At 35.1% G+C, this 23,224-nt stretch overlaps 1 protein-coding gene and 2 pseudogenes across 3 annotated transcripts; all 3 read right to left on the reverse strand.

The window, feature by feature from the left end:
* Positions 1-369: 369 nt before the first annotated feature.
* On the reverse strand, positions 370-6,285 carry LOC148195479 (protein SHOOT GRAVITROPISM 6-like). 3 transcript variants are annotated; one of them, XM_088094468.1, is made up of 7 exons: positions 6,008-6,285; positions 5,850-5,927; positions 5,716-5,770; positions 4,360-4,431; positions 3,701-3,940; positions 2,519-3,086; positions 370-573 (listed from the first exon to the last, which is right to left on the reverse strand). In XM_088094468.1, the coding sequence occupies exons 2-6, from the start codon at positions 5,903-5,905 to the stop codon at positions 3,072-3,074; spliced, it is 438 nt and encodes a 145-aa protein (XP_087950594.1). In that variant the 5' UTR covers positions 5,906-5,927; positions 6,008-6,285; the 3' UTR covers positions 370-573; positions 2,519-3,071. The 3 variants fall into 3 exon arrangements, with proteins under 3 accessions (XP_087950594.1, XP_087950595.1, XP_087950593.1); XM_088094469.1 differs by having other exon boundaries at positions 3,701-3,796; positions 5,850-5,938; XM_088094467.1 differs by lacking the exon at positions 6,008-6,285 and having other exon boundaries at positions 5,850-6,001.
* Positions 6,286-14,841: 8,556 nt separating this feature from the next.
* Positions 14,842-17,618, reverse strand: LOC124826486 (putative disease resistance protein RGA1; annotated as a pseudogene).
* Positions 17,619-19,704: 2,086 nt separating this feature from the next.
* On the reverse strand, positions 19,705-21,191 carry LOC124844394 (putative disease resistance protein RGA1; annotated as a pseudogene).
* Positions 21,192-23,224: the final 2,033 nt, after the last annotated feature.

Genomic DNA, 23,224 nt, shown 5'->3' on the forward strand with positions numbered 1-23,224 from the left:
TACCGAAAAGTAAATGCATTTTGGTGATATGAGTAGCCAAATCAATTCCTTTAAGCTATCTTTCAACTGTATAGTCTCATACCTATACAGTCTCCAGATCCCTCTCATTCCGGTGTATGTTCGATTCATTCACGTACCCCTTCCACCGGAAGCCTTGCCAGGAGCCGCTCATTGTCTGTGCCCCCTGCACCATGCTCCCCGCACCGGCGTCACTCCCCGCCCTCGTCAGTGCCCGGGTGTCACATGCCCACCAACTTCCGCTTGGTTCGTCCTCGAACCACACCGTACTGGGAGAGGCTAGGCTCTGATACCATCTATGTAACATCCCGATTATATAATAACAATTATTACATAATAAAGACGTCAACATTCCAATAAAGAGAACAGTCGGATCATGACGTGTAATTAAATGTAAAATTACAGTCATCCAAAATAAAAGAAACGGAAATTTAAACTTAAACAGTTTACAGATTCGAGCACCACACGTGTTCAGATAGGAAAATTCCTAAGAAGACTATTCCACAATCTCGGTATTCCCCAGCTCTTGCTCCAAATGACTCTTCCCGACAGCATCTGCTCCCATCCAAGTGGATGATCATCGCCAAAGACATATATCCAAATTGGCACACAACACAAACAATGCAAGGGTGAGCTAGATATAAAAAGCATGTTATATCAATATCACAGTTAACTCATGGTATCATACATAGATTCATACAAAAGAACAGTTAAGGAATACTCATTAACCCACCGTTCACACCCTCATCTTTACACTCGCATAGTCTGCTGGCACTCCCCAACACTATGCAAGGTAAACACGCACGACTCATATTTACACTCGCATAGTCTGCTGGCACTCCCCAACACTATGCAAGATAAATACACACGATTCCTCTTTACACTCGCATAGTCTGCTGGCACTCCCCAACACTATGCAAAGTAACCACGCACGATTCCTCTTTACACTCGCATAGTCTGCTGGCACTCCCCAACACTATGCAAAGTAAACACACACGATTCCTCTTTACACTCGCATAGTCTGCTGGCACTCCCCAACACTATGCAAAGTAACCACGCACGATTCCTCTTTACACTCGCATAGTCTGCTGGCACTCCCCAACACTATGCAAAGTAAACACACACGATTCCTCTTTACACTCGCATAGTCTGCTGGCACTCCCCAACACTATGCAAAGTAACCACGCACGATTTATCTTTACATTTACAATCATATCATCTCAGTAATCATATTTCATACATTCTCATGCATTCACATACTTTCCCATAAATCACATTACAATATACATTGCTGACATTTATACACATAATTCAATTATGGAGAAAATCAACTTTGAACTCAATACTCTTCATCCGTACACTATTCATCTGAATACTATTCATCCAAAGACTATTCACCCGAACACTATTCATCCGAACACTATTCATCCGAACACTATTCATCCGAACACTTGTGGAACAAACGTTACTGAACGAGCGTCCTTTCAAAATGGACGAACGCCATCTAACAGTTTGGACGAACGCTCAACAGGCCGCTTCTTTGGACGAACGCTCAAGCCGAACACTTCTCTGGACGAACGCTACGGGACGAACGCTCAACAACAGGCCGAACACTTCTATGGACGAACGCTACGGACGAACGCTCAACAACAGGCCACTTCTTGGACGAACGCTCACTGCTGAGCAGTGTGGACGAACGCTCGTAGTCTGGACGAACGCTGACGAACGCGGACGAGCGCACACTTGGACGAACGCGGACGAACGCGCAGTTGGACGAACGCGGACAAACGCTCACAATCACTACAGCAGGCCGAACGCTCACTTGAAGAAAAGACCGAACGCTTGATCGAGCCATGTGGACGAACGTTCAATGTGGCTTAAAACGGACGAACGTCCAATTTGGATCAAATTGGACGAACGCTCACTCTCAGGCGCGACATGCTGGACGCGGCTTTTCCAGAGGCCGCTCGTGCCGGGCGTGAATTCTGCAGAATGCAGAATTCTGCAGATTGAGGCCAGAACCACGTTTTATCATTTTCAACCCTTTTTATTAACTTCTAACACCCTTAATTCTTGTTTTATACTTGATTGAACATACCTAATTGATTATAACAGTTCCTTATTCAATTCTTAAGGGATTCATACTCCAATTTAACCATAAAACACCAATTTTCATAACTTTGATACTCAAAATCCAATTCCACTACTTTGCACCTATTTTGATCAATTTGATGGCTCTAACAAGTCATAATACAGTGGATGAAACTGTTCCAAATGCTCAATAACACTCTAGACCCCAAATGCTCAAAATCACTACCTCACTTCCTCTCCAAATGATTAAAAAGCTACAAAATCCTAATTTCCTTCAATTCCAAAACATACGAGATTACATACATAAATCAACATATCACTTTCAGTCCAACCATACACACAATCACAAATTTCCAGCATCTACATCATGCAACAACTACCAACATACAGAAAATCCAACTCCCCTTACCTCTTGAAGACTTCCTAGCCAAACTTGAATGCAGAATTCTTCTGGACGTTCCCTGCCTCACCACTGGATGCAGCAGCTTCTTCTTCTCCTTCTCCCGTACGTGCAGCAAGCTTTCCCCTTCCTCCAGATGCAGAATCCAAAACTCCCTTCAATCCCTGGTTCTCTCTTTAAGAAGAAAGGAATTGGTGTACCCCACTGCTGGTGTCAGCTCAGCCGTCCCCTTCTCCATCCTCAGTGCTCAATCCCACTATGAAGGTAAGTGATGATGGTGCTTGGAGCACTTCCTGATGGTTGGAACACTCTAAGGTGGGAAGACCCACCACTCACCTTTGCTTCCCACTGAAAACCACTAGCCGCCCACTACCAAGTTGCAGCCGTTCCCATTTTGAGCTTCTTCTCCCACTAAAAAAATGCAGCTGTCCACTTGAAGTCCCTTTCCCACTTCCAGAAAATGCAGCCACCCCTTCTTTTTTCTCCACTCACCACGTGCTCCCCTTTCCCCACCACTCTTCTGTTAAAATAATGCACGGTCCTTACAGAATTCATATGCAATTCACTTAGGCTGGACCTGTGAGATATAAACTGCCCTTGTCAGCAATCTCAACCAATTCAAGAAAGTCACCTACGATGCATACTAAGCACGTACATGATATGTATTCAATATGGTGATACGATTGTTCTAATAATAAATAAGATACGTTTAAGTTTAGTATGTATATCTAGATATTAATAATGAATCCTAAAACATAATAAACATATAATTTCAATTCCATCAAAATTAAGAACATACTTAATGGACATTGCTAAAATAAATAAATAAATTATAAATATTGTCATCATAAATCACTTCCAATTATTTACAAAAAGGAATAGTACTACTAATCTCATTTGGTTCTTGAAATCAACCATAAAGAGGACAGTCACCATTTTTTGTACACAAACGGACAGTGCTTCCATGGTTCCATATTGTATGTTTATAACAACCAGCGTAGTTGTATTAGATTTTCGCACAAAATTTATAAGCCTTGATACTTGAAAAATAGGTATCAATGAAGTATCCAAGAGTATCAAAATTGGTTACATATACGTGAAGCCAATCAAAGTACTATCCAGTGCTTCATAAAAGTCATCAAAGAAAGAAGAAACATATCCATCAACAAAGTAACAGAAAAATCACCATACCATTTGAAAAAATCGGGCAATGCATTTCTCGTACATTTCCAAGAATTGGCAAAATTTGGGAAAGTACACCTTTCCAACGTGGAATGAACTGCATGGCTGTATCAGATTTATATGGAAGAAAAACTCGTCAGCGTTTACAATTGAATAACGATCATTGGAAGCAAATTCTGCAAGGATTTGAACCATAGCCTGTACTGCTGAATTGGTCCCAGATAAATGAAGAAAAATTTCTTCCATCATCTGCAACACCAATCCAGGGGAAAGGTAGATCAAAGACATGAGATCAAAAATCCAGGGAAAACTAGGGGATGTGCAAAAAAGAGTTTATATAAAATATATATGGAAGGCAGTGGTACATCCCATGAAAGTAAAATGGATGGGGAGATATTATTTTAGCTTGATAGAAAAATACTTCAATATTCCAAGTACAAGGATAAAGCAAAACTATGGAGTATGGACAACAGTTCTTAACTTATGATTCAACTGGTAAAAAAGAAACTGTACTAGAGTAGGGTTGCATGCAACTGATCTTTCTTTCTCTTGGTCATACTTGTTTCAATGGCTCTGTAAACCTATCTTTCCATTCTTTATCAAACTAAATTTTTTAATACAAACAAAAACCAATTTCAATAGTTAAAAAGAAAAAGAAGATATCTTACGAGATCAGGTAAATGTGAGCCTATTGCAACAAGTAGGCTTGTTGCTGCTCGTTGCCAGTCAGAATTTAGTTCCTGTAGAAAACAACCACTGTGAATTAAATAAAGCATTAGTTGAAACTTAGCAAATCTGGTAAAGCCATAAGCTCGAATATTCTAAGATGACCATGATATCAAGAAAATAACACACAAGGGAGGATCCAATAAGAGTATAATAGACTTAGGATATGTTTAGATAAACTTCTCCATAAACATTTTTCTGTCCTATAAGCGTCTACAGCGAAGCTTATACAAACAAGCCCGTACCATCATTTCAAATAAAGGAAAGACCAGAAATATGAGGAGTACTCATCTAATAAAGGTCTCAAATACTACGAGAAAAAGAAAATCTATGTCGCATAATCATGTGGTACTAATGGTGACTTTGGTTGTGAAGAAATGAAGAGGGTGAAATTAATGTAAGCTGTTTAGCAGGAGAGAAAGATGGAGAAATAATTTTAAAACAGCGAAATCCACTTTTTATTTCTCACTTATCTCTACACATCTCTCTCGCCACGTCTCTTTTATATTTTCTTCAACCAAACACATGTAACTTTATTTCTCAGGTATTTTCAATCATCTTTTTCATTTCCATCTTTTCCATTTCCATCTGACTCGTTTCTCTCTGCCCCTCAAAAACAAGGCATAAAAGCTGACACTAGTAGTTTATTTATAAACCCAACACAACAAAACACCGCAATAAGACAATATTGTTTTATATTGGAATAAGTCCAATATAAGATAAAAACTCTAACAAATAATACCAAATCTAAAACCCTGATTTCAAAAATACAACCTATTTACTGCAACCCATTTTACATTACACGGTCATAAAGTTTGTAGTTCTAAGAAAATGTTTGCCTATGATCAATCAAACTGTATTTCATTGCCTAGAGTATTTCTTGGAAAAAAAATTATTTCCATCACGGGCACTCTCTCCCTTTATGAAAAATGAAACAGAATTGCACCATGTCAAACCTCAAACGGTTAGGAACAGAAAATCAGGCTGCACAATCCAGCATATTACTTTGCATACCCATATAAACCAAATGGTCTAAAAGTACAAAAATTCCAACAAACCTTGCCAAATTAATCAAAATCCCACACTCAAACCATCATACAACTTACAACTTCTCTTTAGCTCCTTCCTCGTTAACTTCTGAATTCTAGCCGTAATCATCTGATTTCTCACATGAGTCAAATAACAAGTTCGGACACCATAGGCTTAGCCATAAACATTTTCTTTGATATGTGTCAAGTTCATGGAACAAAGCTGCGTTCTTGGTATCTTTATGAGGGTTAGAAGGAGTGAAAACGCACCCGACGTCCACCACGCGACACGACGGCACAGCAATCAAGAACAAGAAGAGGATTCCTGAGAAAGACACAAAGAATTGTGAGGATGAAATAGGAAGCGAAATTGAAGAAACGCAACGAAAAAAAGAAGTGACTACAGTGCGGCAATGTTCTTGAGAGGACATGGAGGCCTCTCTGACGGAGGAAGAGCCATCGGCGAGCATGGAGAGAAGAACCTGCACAGCCTCTGCAAGAAAGAGATTAATTGATGATTGATTGAGATTAAAAGAAGAGTGAATTTAACGAATGTATGAACCTATGTTTGTCTTAGGGTTGTGAATGTACTGTTCTTCGCCATTCTTTTGATAAAATGTACCGCCATGATGTTATTATAATATTAGTGTTGTAACTTTCTTAAAGAAAATTTGCATTTGGTTTGTATTGTAATCTGAAATGCCTGAAGGGTGCGGTTGTGCTATTTCATTAACCTGGAATGAAACATACATAAGCATATGCATGGTTATGATCAACATATTTGGGTAATGCTAGGACCATAGGTATTGTGTGTGTGCTGGACTGAATGGATTTAATCTCTCTGGGAGCATGTGTTTGGTATTGAAATGTGTAATATTATGTCTGCTTTAAAACCATTATTTGTTATACTGATCGTACCACTTTAGTCATTATCTTCTAGAGTTGAATTGCTTGGATTAGATACCTTAAGTGTTTGATATGGGAGGTGGTATGATAGTTTTATCAAACAGGTGCATGACCATGACTTTGGGTGTAGAATTTGTTAAAGAAATATATTGGAATTGTTTAATATTTTAATCAAGCTGTAGGAACCTTTCTCTGTGGGGTTAGTAAAGTAATGATGATTGGTTTGGACCGTTTAAATAATAGTTCTAGTATATGTTAATAGTTGAATTTAGAACTTTGGGTGTGGAATTTGTTAAAGAAATATATTGGAATTGTTTAATATTTTAATCAAGCTGCAGGAACCTTTCTCTTTGGGGTTAGTAAAGTAATGATGATTGGTTAGGACCGTTTAAATAATAATTCTGGTATATGTTAATAGTTGAATTTAAAACTAATTAGTGGCATGGTGTCGTGAAAGTAGTGGGTGTTAGTGTTACTAGTATATCTATCTATCCTAGTATTACTTCATACTTATACACTTGTGGCAAAGAATTTTCTTTATAATGGGTGGTACAACATCAACATTTCCAACATTTCACGATGGCTATCCAACACTTTTAGTTTCCAAAACAGATTGTATGGATATATGCCACCTCTCCCCAAGGCCTTTTCTATTATTTTACCTGATATTGTGCAACTTTTTATATATCTTCTGTGATTTCCATGTGAACATAAACCTTTATTCCTATTCATTATTCATATTATATATTTGCAACTATGGCCAACATTCAATTTCTTGATTGACAGCTACTATTGTCCTGTTTTGCTTGCTAAGAAAGTAAGTGGCAACTTTGTTTCATAATGATTTAGTTGCATATGAAAGTACAAATACCTTGGTCATTTTTTATCTGAGTACCTTTGAAACAGATTCTTTCCTTGAATCTTCTAGTTAACACAAGAAGCTTTGTTTGTTTTGCTTTTTTATGTTGTGTTCTTATAAGTGCAAGTTTATCTAAATAGAGTCTATACCTTAATTGAAAGGTTACCTTATTTTGAAATAAGATTGATTTATGTTGTGTGGTAGGGACTATGGTAGAAACTTTTGAAGATAACAGGTACAAGTTTGGGTCTAAGATATCGGCACTTAGATTAGTGGATATTATTGGGCTTGGATCTAGGCCTAAATTGGAGAAGAAACTTAAGTTTGCAGCAGATGTTTCTTCTGGAATCATTTTTGGAAGGAAGCTTGTGAATTCTCCTGCCAATGTGCTAACGCCAGGTTCAAATTAAACTAATGTTTATATGTTGCAGATAGGTCAATTTGACTAAATTACTTACCAAGCTCTATAAAGAATGTAAAATAAAGCAAAGTTTTGAAAAAATTTAAAATTAATTCATATATCTCAACTTTAATCTTGTATTTTTTTTCATGGGTTTGGTTTGACCCCAATGTTTTTTATTTTTTTTTTCTCATTTTCTTTTAATAATATTTGTCATTTATATATCTCATTTTTTGTTTTAATACAGTGATGCCATTTATAATAAAAAAACTCAAGACTTGACTGTGGAACTTTGGCAATTAAAAGGTTCTTGCATATTGAAAGGTAATACAAGGTGGACCATGCATACACATGCACACAGGGTTGTTAAATTCTACTGTTAACTACTTACAATTTTATGTTTCAACTCTATAACAGAGTAAATGAAATAACAATATAAGTCAATACTAGATGCAATGGCCGTGATAATATATGTGCATGTTTTTGTAGTTTAATAGACATGACAAAGATATTAATGAAAGCTCTAAGGAAGACGAACCACAATGACTGGGTAGGTGAGTAGACGTAAATGACGGTAGCTCAAAACGTGTCTTTGTCGGTGGCGGTTCCAATCAAAGCTTCCAACGCTGCCAGTCACCGAAACGGACACCACTTCGTCACGTGGAACTCTAGCAGACCACGCTTGTACCGACACGTTTCTGGGAAGAGGCGAGTTAGCTGGGTAGGAGGGAGGGACTCACTCTAGGGTTCGCTTTCTTTCTCTAAGCTTGGGTTCTCTCTCTCACCTTGCCTCAGATTCAAATTCTGAAGAGAGAAAATGAATCTCTTTACTTTCAAACCTTTCCCTCAATTCTCTTTCCACGTCATTCCCATTTAAAAAAAAAATCCACGTGGACCACTCACATTTTGACACGTGTTCCGTGTCAAAATGTTGTCAAAACTTATTAAAATATCATTATCCATACGAGAATGGTGTTATATGTTTAATTGATATTTAATTAATTTTTTTGTTTTGTTTTATATTTATTTAACATATAAATTGAATACGTAACATATATAATATATGTTTAAATGTTTTGGATTAATTAAATATTAATTAAACATATTAAGAATTTTATGTAAATATTTATATATTATTAATGTTTTAGTAGTAATATAATTTTAATAAATTAAAGAGTAGCCACAACATCTTTAATCAATTAAAATTGTATATAAAGTTTTGCTACATGAGAAACATTTTGTAACTAATTATATTTAATATGATAAAATCTACCCACATGAATTTTTTCATATTTATATAATTAATTAGGATAAAATATTAAATTATATTTCTTAATTTACCCACAGGAATTAAGAAAAAAAACTTAATTTGATAGTTTTATCATTAAGATAATGAGTCTAATTGAGTAAGACTTTAGCCCGCAGACAAGTTTTATGTTAATAAACTCATTGGTAAAGACATGTTTGCATTGGTAAAACATAACATTTATTTTAGTCTCAAATTATATAATAAGCATGTAATGTTGAATTTGCAGTTTCTCAATCTGTGAACTTTTCTAATATCAAGTGTGATATTCTTGAGTTGAAAGGAGATAATTATAAGGTTTGGAAGGAAAGAGTTCTTCTTCATTTAGGCTGGATGGACATTGATTATGCTATTAGAAAACCAGAACCACCGGGTATTATTGAGACTAGCACTTCAGATGCCATTGATCTTTATGAAAAATGGGAGAGGTCAAATCGTCTCTCCGTAACGTTCATAAAAACCAACATTTCCGCTGGGATTCGGGGTTCAGTTGACCAGTATGAGAATGTCAAAGATTTACTAAGGGCTATTAATGAGCAGTTTACGACATCTGATAAATCTCCATTTGCTTTTGTCTGTTATGAATCTAATTTGACTAGTTTTAATCATAACACATGGTGGTTGATTCTGGTTCTACAATCCATGTTTCTAATACCTTACAGGGTATGCAAAACCTAAGGAGACCAGTGGAAAGTGAGCAATACATCTACTCAGGGAGTAAGATGAGTTCACATGTGGAGGCCATTGGAACGTGCAGCTTAGTTTTAAGTAGTGGTTTTGTTTTGTATTTGTAAAAGACATTTTATGTTCCTTGTTTTTCGAAGAATTTGATTTATGTTTCAAGACTTATACCTTTGGGCTTTTCTTTTAATTTTTCAGATTCTGGTTTTAGCTTAATGAATAAATCTAAAGTTGTTGGTTTTGGTGAATTGTGTGATGGTCTTTATTCCATTGTTTTACAAAACAATATCGCTTATGATTATATGCACGTTACTATTGGGTTAAAAATGTGTTATGAATGAGGATTCTTCTATTTTATGACACTGTAGATTGGGACATATTTTCATTGAGAGAATTAAGCGATTAGTAAATGAAGGAGTACTTAGTACTTTGGATTTTACTGATTTTGAGACTTGCGTGGATTGCATAAAGGGTAAGCAAACTAACAAGTCTAAAAGAGGTGCTAAGAGGAGTTCAAGTTTACTAGAAATTATTCATACAGATGTTTGTTGTCCAGATATGGACGCAAGTAGTCTAAATACTTCATCACCTTTATAGATGACTACTCACGTTATATGTATCTCTACTTACTTCGTTCTAAGGATGAAGCTTTGGATGCCTTAAAATTTTTAAGGTGAAGTTGAGCTACAATGCGGAAAGCAAATCAAGATTGTGAGGTCAATAGAGGTGGAGAGTATTATGGTAGATACACGGAGAATGGACAAGCACCTGGTCCGTTTGCGAAGTTTCTTCAAGAACATGGAATTGTTGCCCAATACACTATGCCTGGTTCTCCATATCAGAATGGTGTGGCAGAAAGAAGGAACAGAACTTTAATGGACATGGTGAGAAGTATGAGGAGTAGTTCAAAACTTCCTCAATTCTTGTGGACTGAAGCCTGAAGACGGTTGTGTATATATTAAACCTAGTCCCAACCAAGGTCGTCTTAAAGACACCGTTTGAGTTATTCAAAGGTTGGAAACCAAGTTTGCGACATATACACGTTTGGGGATGTCGTCTGAAGTGAGAATTTATAATTCACAAGAGAAGAAACTAGACCCAGGACTATTAGTGGGTATTTCATTGGATATGCTGAAAAGTCTAAGGGATATAGATTCTATTGTCCATCGCATAACACTAGGATTGTGGAGTCAAGAAATGCAAAATTTCTTGAGAATGACTTAGTTAGTGGGAGTGATCGGTTTCCAAACATTGGGAATGAAAGGGATCACTATGAAGCTCAACCCTCTAGCTCAAGTGAGATTGGTTGTTATTCACACCCTCAAACACAAATGGGTGTTAGACAAACAATAATTGAAGCTTCACAACCTATTGAAAATGACCTTACAGATCAAGTTGCTAATGAGGAACAACAAGATATGTTGAACAACCTATGAACAGTTGCTTGAGCAACAATTTCCTCAAGAAAATGATGAGGCAACATTAAGAAGATCTACTAGAGTTAAAAGGCCAGCAATTCCTAGTGATTATGTAGTGTATTGGAGCTGCAAATGATCCTGAAACGTTTTCACAAGCCATGAGTTCTAAAGAATCAACCTATGGTATGACGCCATGAAAGATGAGATGGATTCTATGGCATCGAACAAAGTCTGGGATCTCGTTCAGTTGCCTAATGGTGTAAAATCCATTGGATGTAGATGGGTCTTTCAAACCAAGAAAGACTCAAAAGGAAACATTGAGAGACATAAGGCAAGACTTGTTGCAAAGGGTTCACTCAGAGAGAAGGAATTGACTACACAGAGACCTTTTCTCCTGTATCTAAGAAAGATTCCTTCCGAGTAATTATGGCATTAGTAGCTCATTTTGATTTTGAGTTACATCAAATGGATGTGAAAACAACATTCCTTAATGGTCATCTAGAAGAAGAGGTTTACATGAAACAACCTGAAGGATTCCTTCTAAAGACAATGAGCACTTAGTTTGCAAGCTTAATAAATCCATCTATGGATAAAACAAGCCTCCCGCCAATGGTATCTAAAATTTCATGATGTTATCACTTCATTTGGTTTTGAAGAAAACGTCATGGATCAATGTATATACCAAAAGGTCAGTGGGAGTAAGATTTGTTTCCTTCTATTATATGTGGATGATATTTTGCTTGCAACCAACGATAAGGGTTGCTATATGAAGTGAAACAATTTCTCTCAAAGAACTTTGACATGAAGGATATGGGAGAGGCATCTTATGTCATTGGCATTAAGATCCATAGAAAGATCTCGAGGCATTTTGGGTTTGTCTCAAGAGACTATATCAACAAAGTTTTAGAGAGGTTTAACATGAAGGATTGTTCACCAAGTGTAGCTCCCATCGTGAAGGGTGATAAACTCAATTTGAATCAATGTCCAAAAATGGTTTTGAGCGGGAACACATGAAGAATATTCCATATGCTTTAGCTATTGGAAGCTTATGTATGCTCAGGTTTGCACTAGACCTGACATTGCATATGTGTTGGAGTTTTGGAAGATATCAGAGTAATCCAAGTGTTGACCACTAGAAAGCTGCAAAGAAGGTAATGAGATATCTTCAAGGGACAAAAGATTACATGCTTATATATAGACGAACTAATGTTTGGAAGTGATTGGCTACTCCGATTCAGACTATGTGGCTGCGTTGATTCACAAAATCAACATCTGGTTATATTTTTATGTTAGCTGATGGAGCTGTATCTTGGAGAAGTGCCAAGCAGACATTAACTGCTACTTCTACTATGGAAGCTGAGTTCGTTTCTTTTTTGAGGCTACCTCGCATGGTGTATGGTTAAAGAGTTTCATTTCTGGGCTTAGAGTTGTGGACTCTATTTCTAGGCCATTAAAGTTGTACTGTGACAACTCTGTTGCAGTGTTTATGGCTAAGAACAATAAAAGTGGATGTCGAAGTAAGCACATTGACATCAAATACTTAGCCATCAGAGAACGTGTTAAGGAAAAAAAGTGGTCATTGAACACATAAGCACTAGTTGATGATTGCTGATCCTTTAACTAAAGGCATGCCAGCAAAGAATTTTAAGGATCATGTAGTGCAAATGGGACTTGGTTCTACGATGTAATTTCATTATCAGTACATTTATTATTTTCAATGAAACTCTTATTCAGTTTGATGTTTTTCTCATATGTTTTTGTGCACATTTATTTTGAGAAGATATCATTTAGTTTTGATCTAGCATAAACATATGGTTTATGCATTAAGTTGAGAGCTAATGTTGAGAAAATATATATTTGGTACATGGAAGATAACACTCACTATCAGAGGACCTATCGCCAGACTCGTATATATTCTGTCACTTGTTGTCGTTAATAATTGGATAAATTTAAATATAAAATAAATATTATAGCATTTTTAGTTCCTATTTTTAAGGAACATAAAGTAGTTCATTAAGCCATTATTTTTATCCTTTTAACTGCATAGAGGTTATGGAGCAGTTATTAGTTTTGTTTAAATGTAAAGCCCATTTATTTTAAACCTGTGATGGATAAGGGAATGAGTTACTCTCAGTTTTGATCACTAAGCCTATTCTTCTATTCAGAAAACACATCATCAAGTTTGAGTGAGTTAAGGTTTAAAAAACAAAGCTGTTTGTGTTTGGATTACAAAATTGCAATGGCAGAAGGTACACACATTATTCTTTCATTTTTGCTTCCTCTGTTTCTCATCTGAATGTGTTACTGTGATGTTAATATAACATGTTTAGATCAATTTTATACTCTGCTATTTTATCATAGAGATATTGTATTTTGTGTTTATTTTTTATATTTTTTTTAAAAGTCCCAATGGTAGGCATTGTTTCTGTTTTTGGAGATATGAATTTAAATAAAATGTCAAAATAATATTTACATCCCACAATGTCCTTTAATTGAAAACAATAAATCATATTTACTTTCTTTGGTTCGTTGAATTTGTTTTGATATTTTTTTGTGCGTAATATGATGTGTCTTGGTACTTTTGTTTATAGAACATTACATTGTCTCATAATTTAGTAAGCAAAAGAAGTTATTTGTTTCGTTCTATCTTTAATATTTGGTGAAGAAAGAGTTATTAAGTTCATGCATACTTTGATCATAAGATTCAAGGTGAATAATTGAATTAAAACTTTTGAAAGATATTAAGTAATTAGGAATTTTCATTTATCCACTTAAATTAAAGTAAGTGTACTTATAATGTACTAAAAAATATTGATTAAACAAATAATCTTTACTACTAATAAGGCTGAAAGTCAATAATTTGAAAACAAAAAGGTTATTTTTGTTATCATTATAGATAGAAATATCATGAAAAAATATTTACCTTCAATGTAAATTTGATTTCTTTTGATTTAGAGTTTTCTTAAAGTTTAAAAAAAGACAACTCCCTGTCTACTATTTATGTATGGTTTATATGACAATGAATAAATAATTCTCAAAGTCAATTATTGTTTAAGATTGAACTTCATTTTCAAGATTCAGTGCGGAATATTCCAATTAAATTTATAAAATTTATTTGTTTTCATGTACTAAAATAAAATATTTTATTAATTATTCTCAAAATATATAATATTATTAATCGTTATTTTATTTATATACGAATTATTTATTTTGATTAATTCAATTATTACATTTTGTTAAAAATTATATAAATAACGTAAACAGTGAAAAATAATAATTTTTTTAAAATTTTAAATTTATATATTTATTTTTTTCACGGTACAAACACTTTTAATATTATATTCAAGAGTTTCTGTAATTAATGTTGTGGTTCTTAAGTATTTTATTTCAATGGATTTTGGTTTTTGTCATACCTGATCATGCTATGCTAGGTCTCTAGAGATCGAAAATAAGGGAGAAAAATTGCACATTGAGTTTGAGAATGTCTAAAATATAAGATTAAAATCAATTTAAAATTCTTAAAAATGTTATATCTATTTGAAATTACATTAACTAATGGGAATAAAATGTATTAGTTCAAACTCTAACATAAAAAAAGCGATAAGGTATAGTCCAAAAGTAGTAATATGTGTTTGTATTATGTAATAAGCTCGCACATTGAGACATTTATGTATGTATTCTACTTTTACGTTTCACAAGTGAAGACAATATCTAACTGACTTAACTATATTAATGATCGACAAAGCAAAGCAGTTGAAAAGAGCAAATATTATGGAGGTCTCTCTAAATTGAAATGCAAAGAGAGAAAAAGTGGAAAAACCACAAAAAAGAAATAAAAATCAACATTATGAAAAACACATCCAGAAAATAATAAATAGAGAAAATAAGGGGCTTCCGACTATGTCGGCCTCTTCCTCTGATTCTTCTTAGGTTCTTCTGGTTCATCAATCACAATGTTTTTTATGTGTGATATTTTGGACCAAAACTCTCCAACATTGGGTTCATATTTTGTATATAAGTTAGCACAACCTTCAATCCTCAAACTTTCAAGTGCAGTGTGGTGATGAATGTTATCTGCCAGAGATAAAAGATTTGGACAATTTATTAAACCAAGTGCTTTGAGATCAGTCAGAGTCGTTAACCAATCTGGAAGTGTTTCGATATTGTCACAATTTAAAACATACAAGCACTGCAAGGATTTGGCAGCTTCCTGAAGCCATTTAGGCAGGGCCACCAGCTGTGATAAACTGTTAAATCCAATAAATTTTAACTTCAGCTTCGGGCTTTCTTTTTCATGATCGCCCTTCCACAGTTCCAAGTCCAAATTACCGCAGTCCGTAACAACCAATGTTTCTAATTCAGGAAAATTTTTACCATCCAGCGACATTGACTTTAAACTCTGACAGTTCAGAATGCGCAATGTTTTAAGAGAAGGAATTTCACACCTCCAAAGATGGACTTCACATTATGGCATGATTCAATGTACAAGTATCCAAGCGACCCCAATTGGGCGATCTCATTCACAGGCAAAATAGTTTGCTTTGTGCTAAACTCCAAATGACGGATATTGATTAATTGTCTTAATCCTTTGGGCAATACTTCCAGCTCCATGCATCCCTTAATTAACAACACTTGCAAACTTTGGAGCTTGCAAATAGAGTTCGGGAGTCTCTTAATGTTGATATTTTCGCTAATGTCCAAATATCTCAAATGTTTCATCTTAGCAATGGCACGGGGCAAAGTCTTGCATGTCGAACCACGTAAATCCAAAACTCGCAAGCATTTGAACTTTGACAGACACGTATTTAGTACAGCTTCATCGATGGCAGCTGCTGCACCATCTGAAAACAGTACGGATCTCACAACTGTTGATGTTTTGGTGACTAAATTTCCGAACAAACTGCTTTCGGCAAAAGACAGATGTCGAACATTATCTGGAATATTTTGAATTTTGAAATTCACATGTAGACACTCATCCGTCGCAACAAATAGGGCAAGATCATGCACCAAATCATGTATTCTAAACCTAAAAATAGTGCCAAAGGTTTCAAAATCTTGGAGAAAGGATCTTGACAAGAGTTCATGCAAATATTGATTTGCCACGTCTTCAAGTGTCCTACTCGTTTTTGGTAGTGCAATGAGTCCAAGTGACCCCCAAATCGCAGCTATTTCATAGCTAGGGAATAAATAATCCTTTGGGTAAAGGGAAAACAATGCAAAACATTGCTTCAAGTAGGATGGCAAGAGATCATAACTCAGTTTAAGGGCAGGTAAAATGTCATCCTTTTTCTGAGGCAAATTCCAGATTTCATTGTCACTCACATATTCCCATTCACTGTCCTCAAATTTGGAGAATAGTAAACTACCTAATGTTCTCACTGCCAATGGAACCCCTCTGCATTTTTTCACAATTTCTCTGCCAATATTTACTAAGTGAGGATGTTTTTCCTCCTCTCCTTCTTTAAATGCCCACTTCACAAACAGAGACAATGACTCCTCTTTGGAAAGACCTTCTAAAATGTGAGAGGGAACTGTACCCATCATGGAAGCAATCGAATGACTACGTGTGGTCACTACAACTTTACTTCCTGCTCCGCTTACTTGGATTAAATTCCTCAACTCAACCCATTTAACACGGTCTTCGTTCCATACGTCGTCCAATACGAGTAAGAACTTTTGTCCGGAAAGTTTTCTTTTCAATTGCTTTTGCAGTTGCTCCATATCCAACATGTTCAAATTCTGTTGGTGAGGAGGAACATTTTCATCATTGGCAGAATAGATGATTTTGATAATAAGTTGCTTAATGTCAAAGTCATCAGAAACACACACCCACATCTTCAATGGGAAGCACTCCTGGATCCTGTTGTCATTGAACACAAACTTTGCAAGTGTAGTCTTTCCCAAGCCTCCAATCCCCACAATGGGGATAACAGATAGACTTGTATCATCATCATTAGGATTCTGCTGCATCAAAAGTTCTATCATCTTTTCTTTATCGTTTTCCTTCCAATCACATCTGAATCACTGACACGAGAGTGTGTCATATCTCTCCGATAAACAACACGTGTGTCAACATCAATTATTTGAAGACTAAACTTATGCCTATGCGCTGCAACCTTGTCTAGTCTTTTGTTGATATATTTAATTTGTTGTGTCATCTTGTAGCGAAAAAGAAGTGGATTAGAAGTGGAGAAGAAGTGACTTACCTTGTCTTTGGTGTTACCATGAGCTTTGACCACTTTGTTTTGCAGTGTTTGACACTCAAGTTCATCCAAAACATCTTCGGCTTCGGAGAAGACAGTTTTAAGGTGAGTGAGCCATTCGCGGAGTTGATGGTTGTGATCTTGCTTTTGCTGAGCATCTAACAGAACAGCCTTGACTAAAGAGAGAGTCTTTCTAAGGTTTCGAAGATCGTGGTATAAACCCACCACTCGATAAGCTTCTTGAAAAGCATGAGAAGCAAGCTTTGCTATGAGTGACTCTGCTATGCTGAAGAGAAATAATTCGGCCATAGTTGTTTGAAATACAAACGGAAGAGATGAGATTCCAGAACTACTCGACAACTAATGCCATTTGTTACATTATTTTCAGCAGCGGTTAAAAAGAAATAAGAGGGCAAATGATAAATACCCGCCAATAGAAATGGTTAAACAAAAGACTTTTGATATTGGTTTATTTTTAATTAGAAAATTTTTTAAATAGAAATAAAATATGCGAATAAATGAATATTGAGTAAAAGGAGTTAGTTTCTTTGACTACTCTGAACGTATTTTCTAATCCAACTCAAAACGAAACAAAAAAATAAAATAGACAAATTGTAACTTCACTCCAACGACATTTAAAGGCTAGCTGAATACTCTTTGTTTTGACTGATTCTTAAGAGCTTCAAGTCTTACCGGTCCTTTTCTCAAGTGAGATAAAATCTAAGTTAGGTGAGAATAAATGTTAGAGTAACCCATTGAATTCACTATTAATACGTTGTGTTGGGCTTTTATCTTTTTTTATGAACTAATCATGCTCTATATATGTTATTGTATAGTATGATATCTAGGCCGAATGGTTAGCATCCAAGATCGATCGGTTTATCTACAGTAGTCGTGCTCGTCAACCAGGTCAAATCAGGTTAAATGATGTTGGGTCACAATGCTCATCAACCAGGTCAAACCATGTTAAAAGGTGTTCGGTCACAATCGGGACAACATTTAAGTTATTGGACTAATAATGCAGCAGAAGATAAAATAATGAAAGATATCTGATCAAATATATTCATAAAGCTGTTTATGAGCAACTAACCGAATTTTAAGGTAAATCTGTTTAAGGTAAGTATGGTTATATTTTATTAGGCTTGTGATAACCTATAAATACAGGGTCAAGGCTAAAAGTTAGATACGTTCTACTCACACTCAAAAATACTCTACAGTGATGACAAAATCACTTTCTTAAGGGTTAAGGCTCCATAACCTAAGCCTAACTTGAGTGCTTTCTGCAGGTACATCCCCTTGCATCAAAGGACAAGTGAGTAGGAAAGCGAGCGACATAAACGTCCAAAGGCGACAAAGACACGTCAACAAGGTTAGTCTCTCAGTCCTACAAATCCCTGTCCAACACCTTTTAACCTGGTTTGACTTAGTTGACGAGCGTTGTGACCCAACATCATTTAACCTGGTTTGACCTGGTTGACGAGTGCTGCTATATTAAATAAACCGATCGGTCTTGGATACTAACCGTTCGGCCTAGATATCATACTATACTGATATAATCCTCATTTCATGCTTAATTTGTGCGTTAAGTTGCTAATTATGCTTTACCTTCCGTTAATAATGTTAGATGTTGGTCTATCCATTCAACCAAATGGCTCATCATCAAGACCGATTGATCCACTTGTTAACCAAACAAGGAGTCCATACTATACACTTATATTCCAGATTCAAAAACACTTTCCAGCAAAGTCATTCTGAAATATAAAAAAAATTCTAAACAAGTTTTCCGAAAGATATTTTTCGGATCCAAAAATACTAAATACTATCCAGAAGACTCATTTTGGAAACTCTTTTATATTCCAGATCAAGAAATAACTATTGGAATAGTGATTTCAAAATATAAAAAAAAAATATTTTAGAATGGACGTTTCAGAAAATATTTTTGGATTTAAAAATACCTTTCGAAACATCCTAGAAGTATTTATTTTTTTAAATAACCCAAACAACCACTTTTCCATGGTTAATTTTCTGTTAAATTTCCTTTCTTCTACAATCATTCACCTCACATCACACGTCGAGTGGGGATTTCGCTTTCAATCTTGCACATTTATGTGTAAAAGAAGAAAATGAAGCGAAAGGGAGGAAGGTGCTAGACATTTCGCAACACAAAGAAGGAAAGGTAATTTGAAATTAGTAATTTAGAGTTTTTAATATTTTTAATAAAAGGTAAAATGAGGATATTATAATTTATAGGGATGCAGGAAGAAAAAAGTGAGAGTGTAGGATGTAGTAACCCAGAGGCCACATATGGATTGAATCTAATGGTCCAATTATGAGCACATAAACCAACTCAACTCAAACCTAAGGTCCTATTTTAACTTTTCCCCACAAACTGCAACACTAATTGATTCAGCCAAATAAACATGCTCTCTCTCTCTCAACCCTCTCCACTTCAATATTTTTTATATAAGTTAGCACAACCTTCAATCCTAAAACTTCCCAAGTGCAGTGAGGTGATGAATATTATCTGATATAGACAATCTATATAACGAAGCGCTTTCAGATTAGTCAGAGTTGGTAACCGATCTGGAAGTGTTTCAATATTGTGACAATTTGAAACAAGCAAGTATTGTAAGGATTTGGCAGTTTTCCAAAGCCATTTAGGCAGGGCCATCAGCTGTGATAAAATTGTAAATCCAATAAATTTTAACTTCAGCTTGGGGCTTTCTTCTTCATGATCGCCCCCAACAACCAATGTTTCGAATTTAGGAAAATTTTGACCAACAATGACTTTAGACTCTGACAGTCCTGAACGCACAATATTTTAAGAGAAGGGACTTTCACCCATCCAAAGATGTTCAAGTATTCAAGCGATCCCAATTTGACTATCTCATTCATATGCAAAACAGTTTGCTTTGTGATAAATTCAGAAAAACAGATACTGATTAGTGTTCTTAATTCTTTGGGCAATACTTTCAGCTTCATTCATAGGTTAATTGACCAACACTTGAAAACTTTGGAGCTTGCTAATAGAGTCAGGGAGATTTTTGCTAATGTCCAAATATCTCAAATGTTTCAACTTGACAATGCTACAGGGCAAAGTCCCCAATGTCAAACCACTTAAATCCAAAACTCGCAAGCATTTGAACTTTGACAGACACTTATTCAGTAAAGCTTTACAGTTGGGATATGCTGTACCAGTTGGAAACATTACGGTTCTCACAGCTGCTGATTTTTTTTATGACTAAATTGTCAAACAAATTGCTTTCAGCAAAAGACAGATATCAAATATTTTCTGGAATATTTTGAATGTTGGAACTTACATGTAGACACTCATCTTTTTCAACAAAAAGAGTTAGATCGATCATGCACCAAATCATGTATTCTAAAAGTATCAACAATGCCAACATTTTCAGAATCTTGGAGAAAAGATCTTGACTGGAGTTCATGCAAATATTGGTTGGCCATATCTGCAAGTGTCCTATTCGTTTTTGGTAGTGCAATGAGTCCAAGTGACCCCCAAATCGAAGCTATTTCATTACTAACGAATTCATAATCCTTTGGGTAAAGTGAAAACAATGCAAAACATTGCCTCAAATATGATGGAAAGAGATCATAACTCAGTTTAAGGGCAGGCAAATGTCATCTTTTTTCTGAGGCAAATTCAGGATTTTACTATCACTCACATATTCTCATTCACTGTCCTCAAATTTCGAGAATAGTAAACTACCTAATGTTCTCACTGCCAATGGAACCCCTCTACATTTTTTCACAATTTTCTCTGTTATTTTTTGATTTCGTGTTCGAAACAGTTGGTTCTCTTAAAAGGATGAAGTTTTAACTCGCGTAAGTACGTTAATATTATCAGAAGAAACAAAAACAATAAGTCAAAACATACCAAACTCACCAATAAAGTATAGGAAAACATTTTCGCAACAGTGACTAATAACTAACCTTTGATCTTGCTCGCACTCATCTTCAAAAACGCATATTCAAGCAAAAATGAAAATGAAAGTGCAAAGAAATAGTGGGAGTGAGTTAAGTTTTTGCAAATGTTTACAAGTCATATGAAGTCGGAAATAGCGTAATTTCGATGTCTTATAGATAATTGACTGTTGGAATCTAGGGCTTTAGAAGTAAATTGTTACAACTCTGCCAGCGAAAAATTTTAATGTTTTCAAGAGAATATGACGCTAGAATTCTCCACTTTCTGGCGTCTTCTTGCTCAGTAGGCAACCTAAAGGTCTTTGTTCAGATGTTGAAATTTTCACACAGGACATATGACGTTGAAATTACTACTTTCGACGTCTACTTGTTCAATGGGCTACCCAAAAGTCTTTGTTTTTAGGTTGAAATTTTCACACAGGACATATGATGACGTCAGAATTCTCCATTTTCCAATGTCAATTTTCTCATAGGACAAAGCAAAAGGCAATAAATTCTTATAATTGCATTTACATCGTTCGAAAGTCATATGATATGCAAATATATAACGTCTAGAAGACTATTTTCTGACGTCTAATGTGTTAGGCTCAAAAATATCACTTTCACATTCTTTACATTTCTTATCTCGTAAAGTTTTCCTATTTAACGTATTGAGAGTATTTTTTAAGTTTTCCTGTAAATATCTCTTCTAGTCAGTTTTTAGAAAACTTGTGTCATCCAAACCAAATTTGTTGTCTCTAGATGTCAAACTACACCTTCATCTTAACAAAACATATGCATTAATATACGAAATGAATAGTTTTTTATGAAGATGGGTGTTGTTTGAAATATGGAGACAAGAAAATCCTGTTTGGATGATAGAAATGTTATGAAAGTTTACTAGACATCTCTAGAAAAATTTTAAAAATTGCTTACAATATGGTCAATAAGGATACTTTAAAATACAAAAAGTTATCGAAATTTAACCTTTCGACATCGAAATGGTTCAAAGATTTCCTTCATGATTACAAAACTTTTATACATACGCGAAAAGTATACAAACAAGAAAAAATAGATTTTGTAAACATGAAAAAGATGTTTGAAATCTAGTGATAAATTGTTTGAAATCCATACCTAGTAATTTTCGGTCTTTGAATTTCAATCACTCCTTCAAGGTTCACAAGGTCTATGTGTAAATATCATGAATCTACGAGCAAGAAAAACATAGGTTTTATGAACATGAAAGAGTTGGTTGAAATCCAAAAACAAAACTCAATGATTTAGAAGTTACAAAGGTTTCAAAAGCTCTTTAGGAAATGATAACTTTAGTGAATCAGGTGGGTTGGTGGAAGATATTTATCTTGTTTTAGACATCATTTATTCCGACATTATATTGGTCTAGATACAATAAGAGTTGATTCAAGCAACAATACAACATCTGAAAAGGGGAAAGTCCAATGTTGATTGATGTTAGAATGACCCTTTTCCAACGTTAAACGTCATATGACCTCAAAATGTGGTATTTTATGACGTCTAAATTGGACAATTATTTACAACAATGTCACTTAACATTTTTAACGTTGACTTTTTCCTTATTGACGTTAAACTATATATGCTAAAATCCTTTTTTGTACTAATGTCGAGAAACTTAATAAGTCTTGTTGGACCTATGTCTATTGACGGTAGAAAAAAAATTGCATAATTTTTTTTAGTATTTTAATATTATATATTATCCTTCCATCTTATTACATCATGAAATTTTTTTCCGAAAATGTTTTCCATAATTTTGTGGACATCTTTTGTACTTATCTTGAAGAACAACTAAAGTAATCCAAAACATCTGGACCACTACAATAAAAGCGCGTATTACCCCACTACAATAAAAGCGCGTATTACCGAAGGTTAATTACCGACGGCCTTCGGTAATGTATTAGTGAAATTAAATACCGAAGGCTTTTGCTCTTCGGTAATGTCTCTGATGCTTTAACTTCAAAATTTGAGCATTTGTTCTTCAAATTTCCCAAAAGTAGAACAACCTCCCTACCTTTTGTCGAACTCACTCCTTGACTTAGGGTTGCGACTTTG

The sequence above is a fragment of the Vigna umbellata genome, chromosome 7 (genome assembly GCF_029865625.1).
Source record: "Vigna umbellata cultivar VRB3 chromosome 7, Vumbellata_1.0, whole genome shotgun sequence".
Taxonomy (NCBI): Eukaryota; Viridiplantae; Streptophyta; class Magnoliopsida; order Fabales; family Fabaceae; genus Vigna; species Vigna umbellata.

What these genes read in the sequence shown, in the direction of transcription:
- LOC148195479 (XM_088094468.1), bottom strand. Translation starts at nt 5,905, where the DNA reads ATGGCTCTTCCTCCGTCAGAGAGGCCTCCATGTCCTCTCAAGAACATT. An exon ending in CTCAAGAACATTGCCGCACT is followed by an intron (nt 5,771 to 5,849) that starts GTAGTCACTTCT and finishes TGTCTTTCTCAG; the next exon opens with GAATCCTCTTCTTGTTCTTG. An exon ending in GCTCACATTTACCTGATCTC is followed by an intron (nt 3,941 to 4,359) that starts GTAAGATATCTT and finishes TTGGTGTTGCAG; the next exon opens with ATGATGGAAGAAATTTTTCT.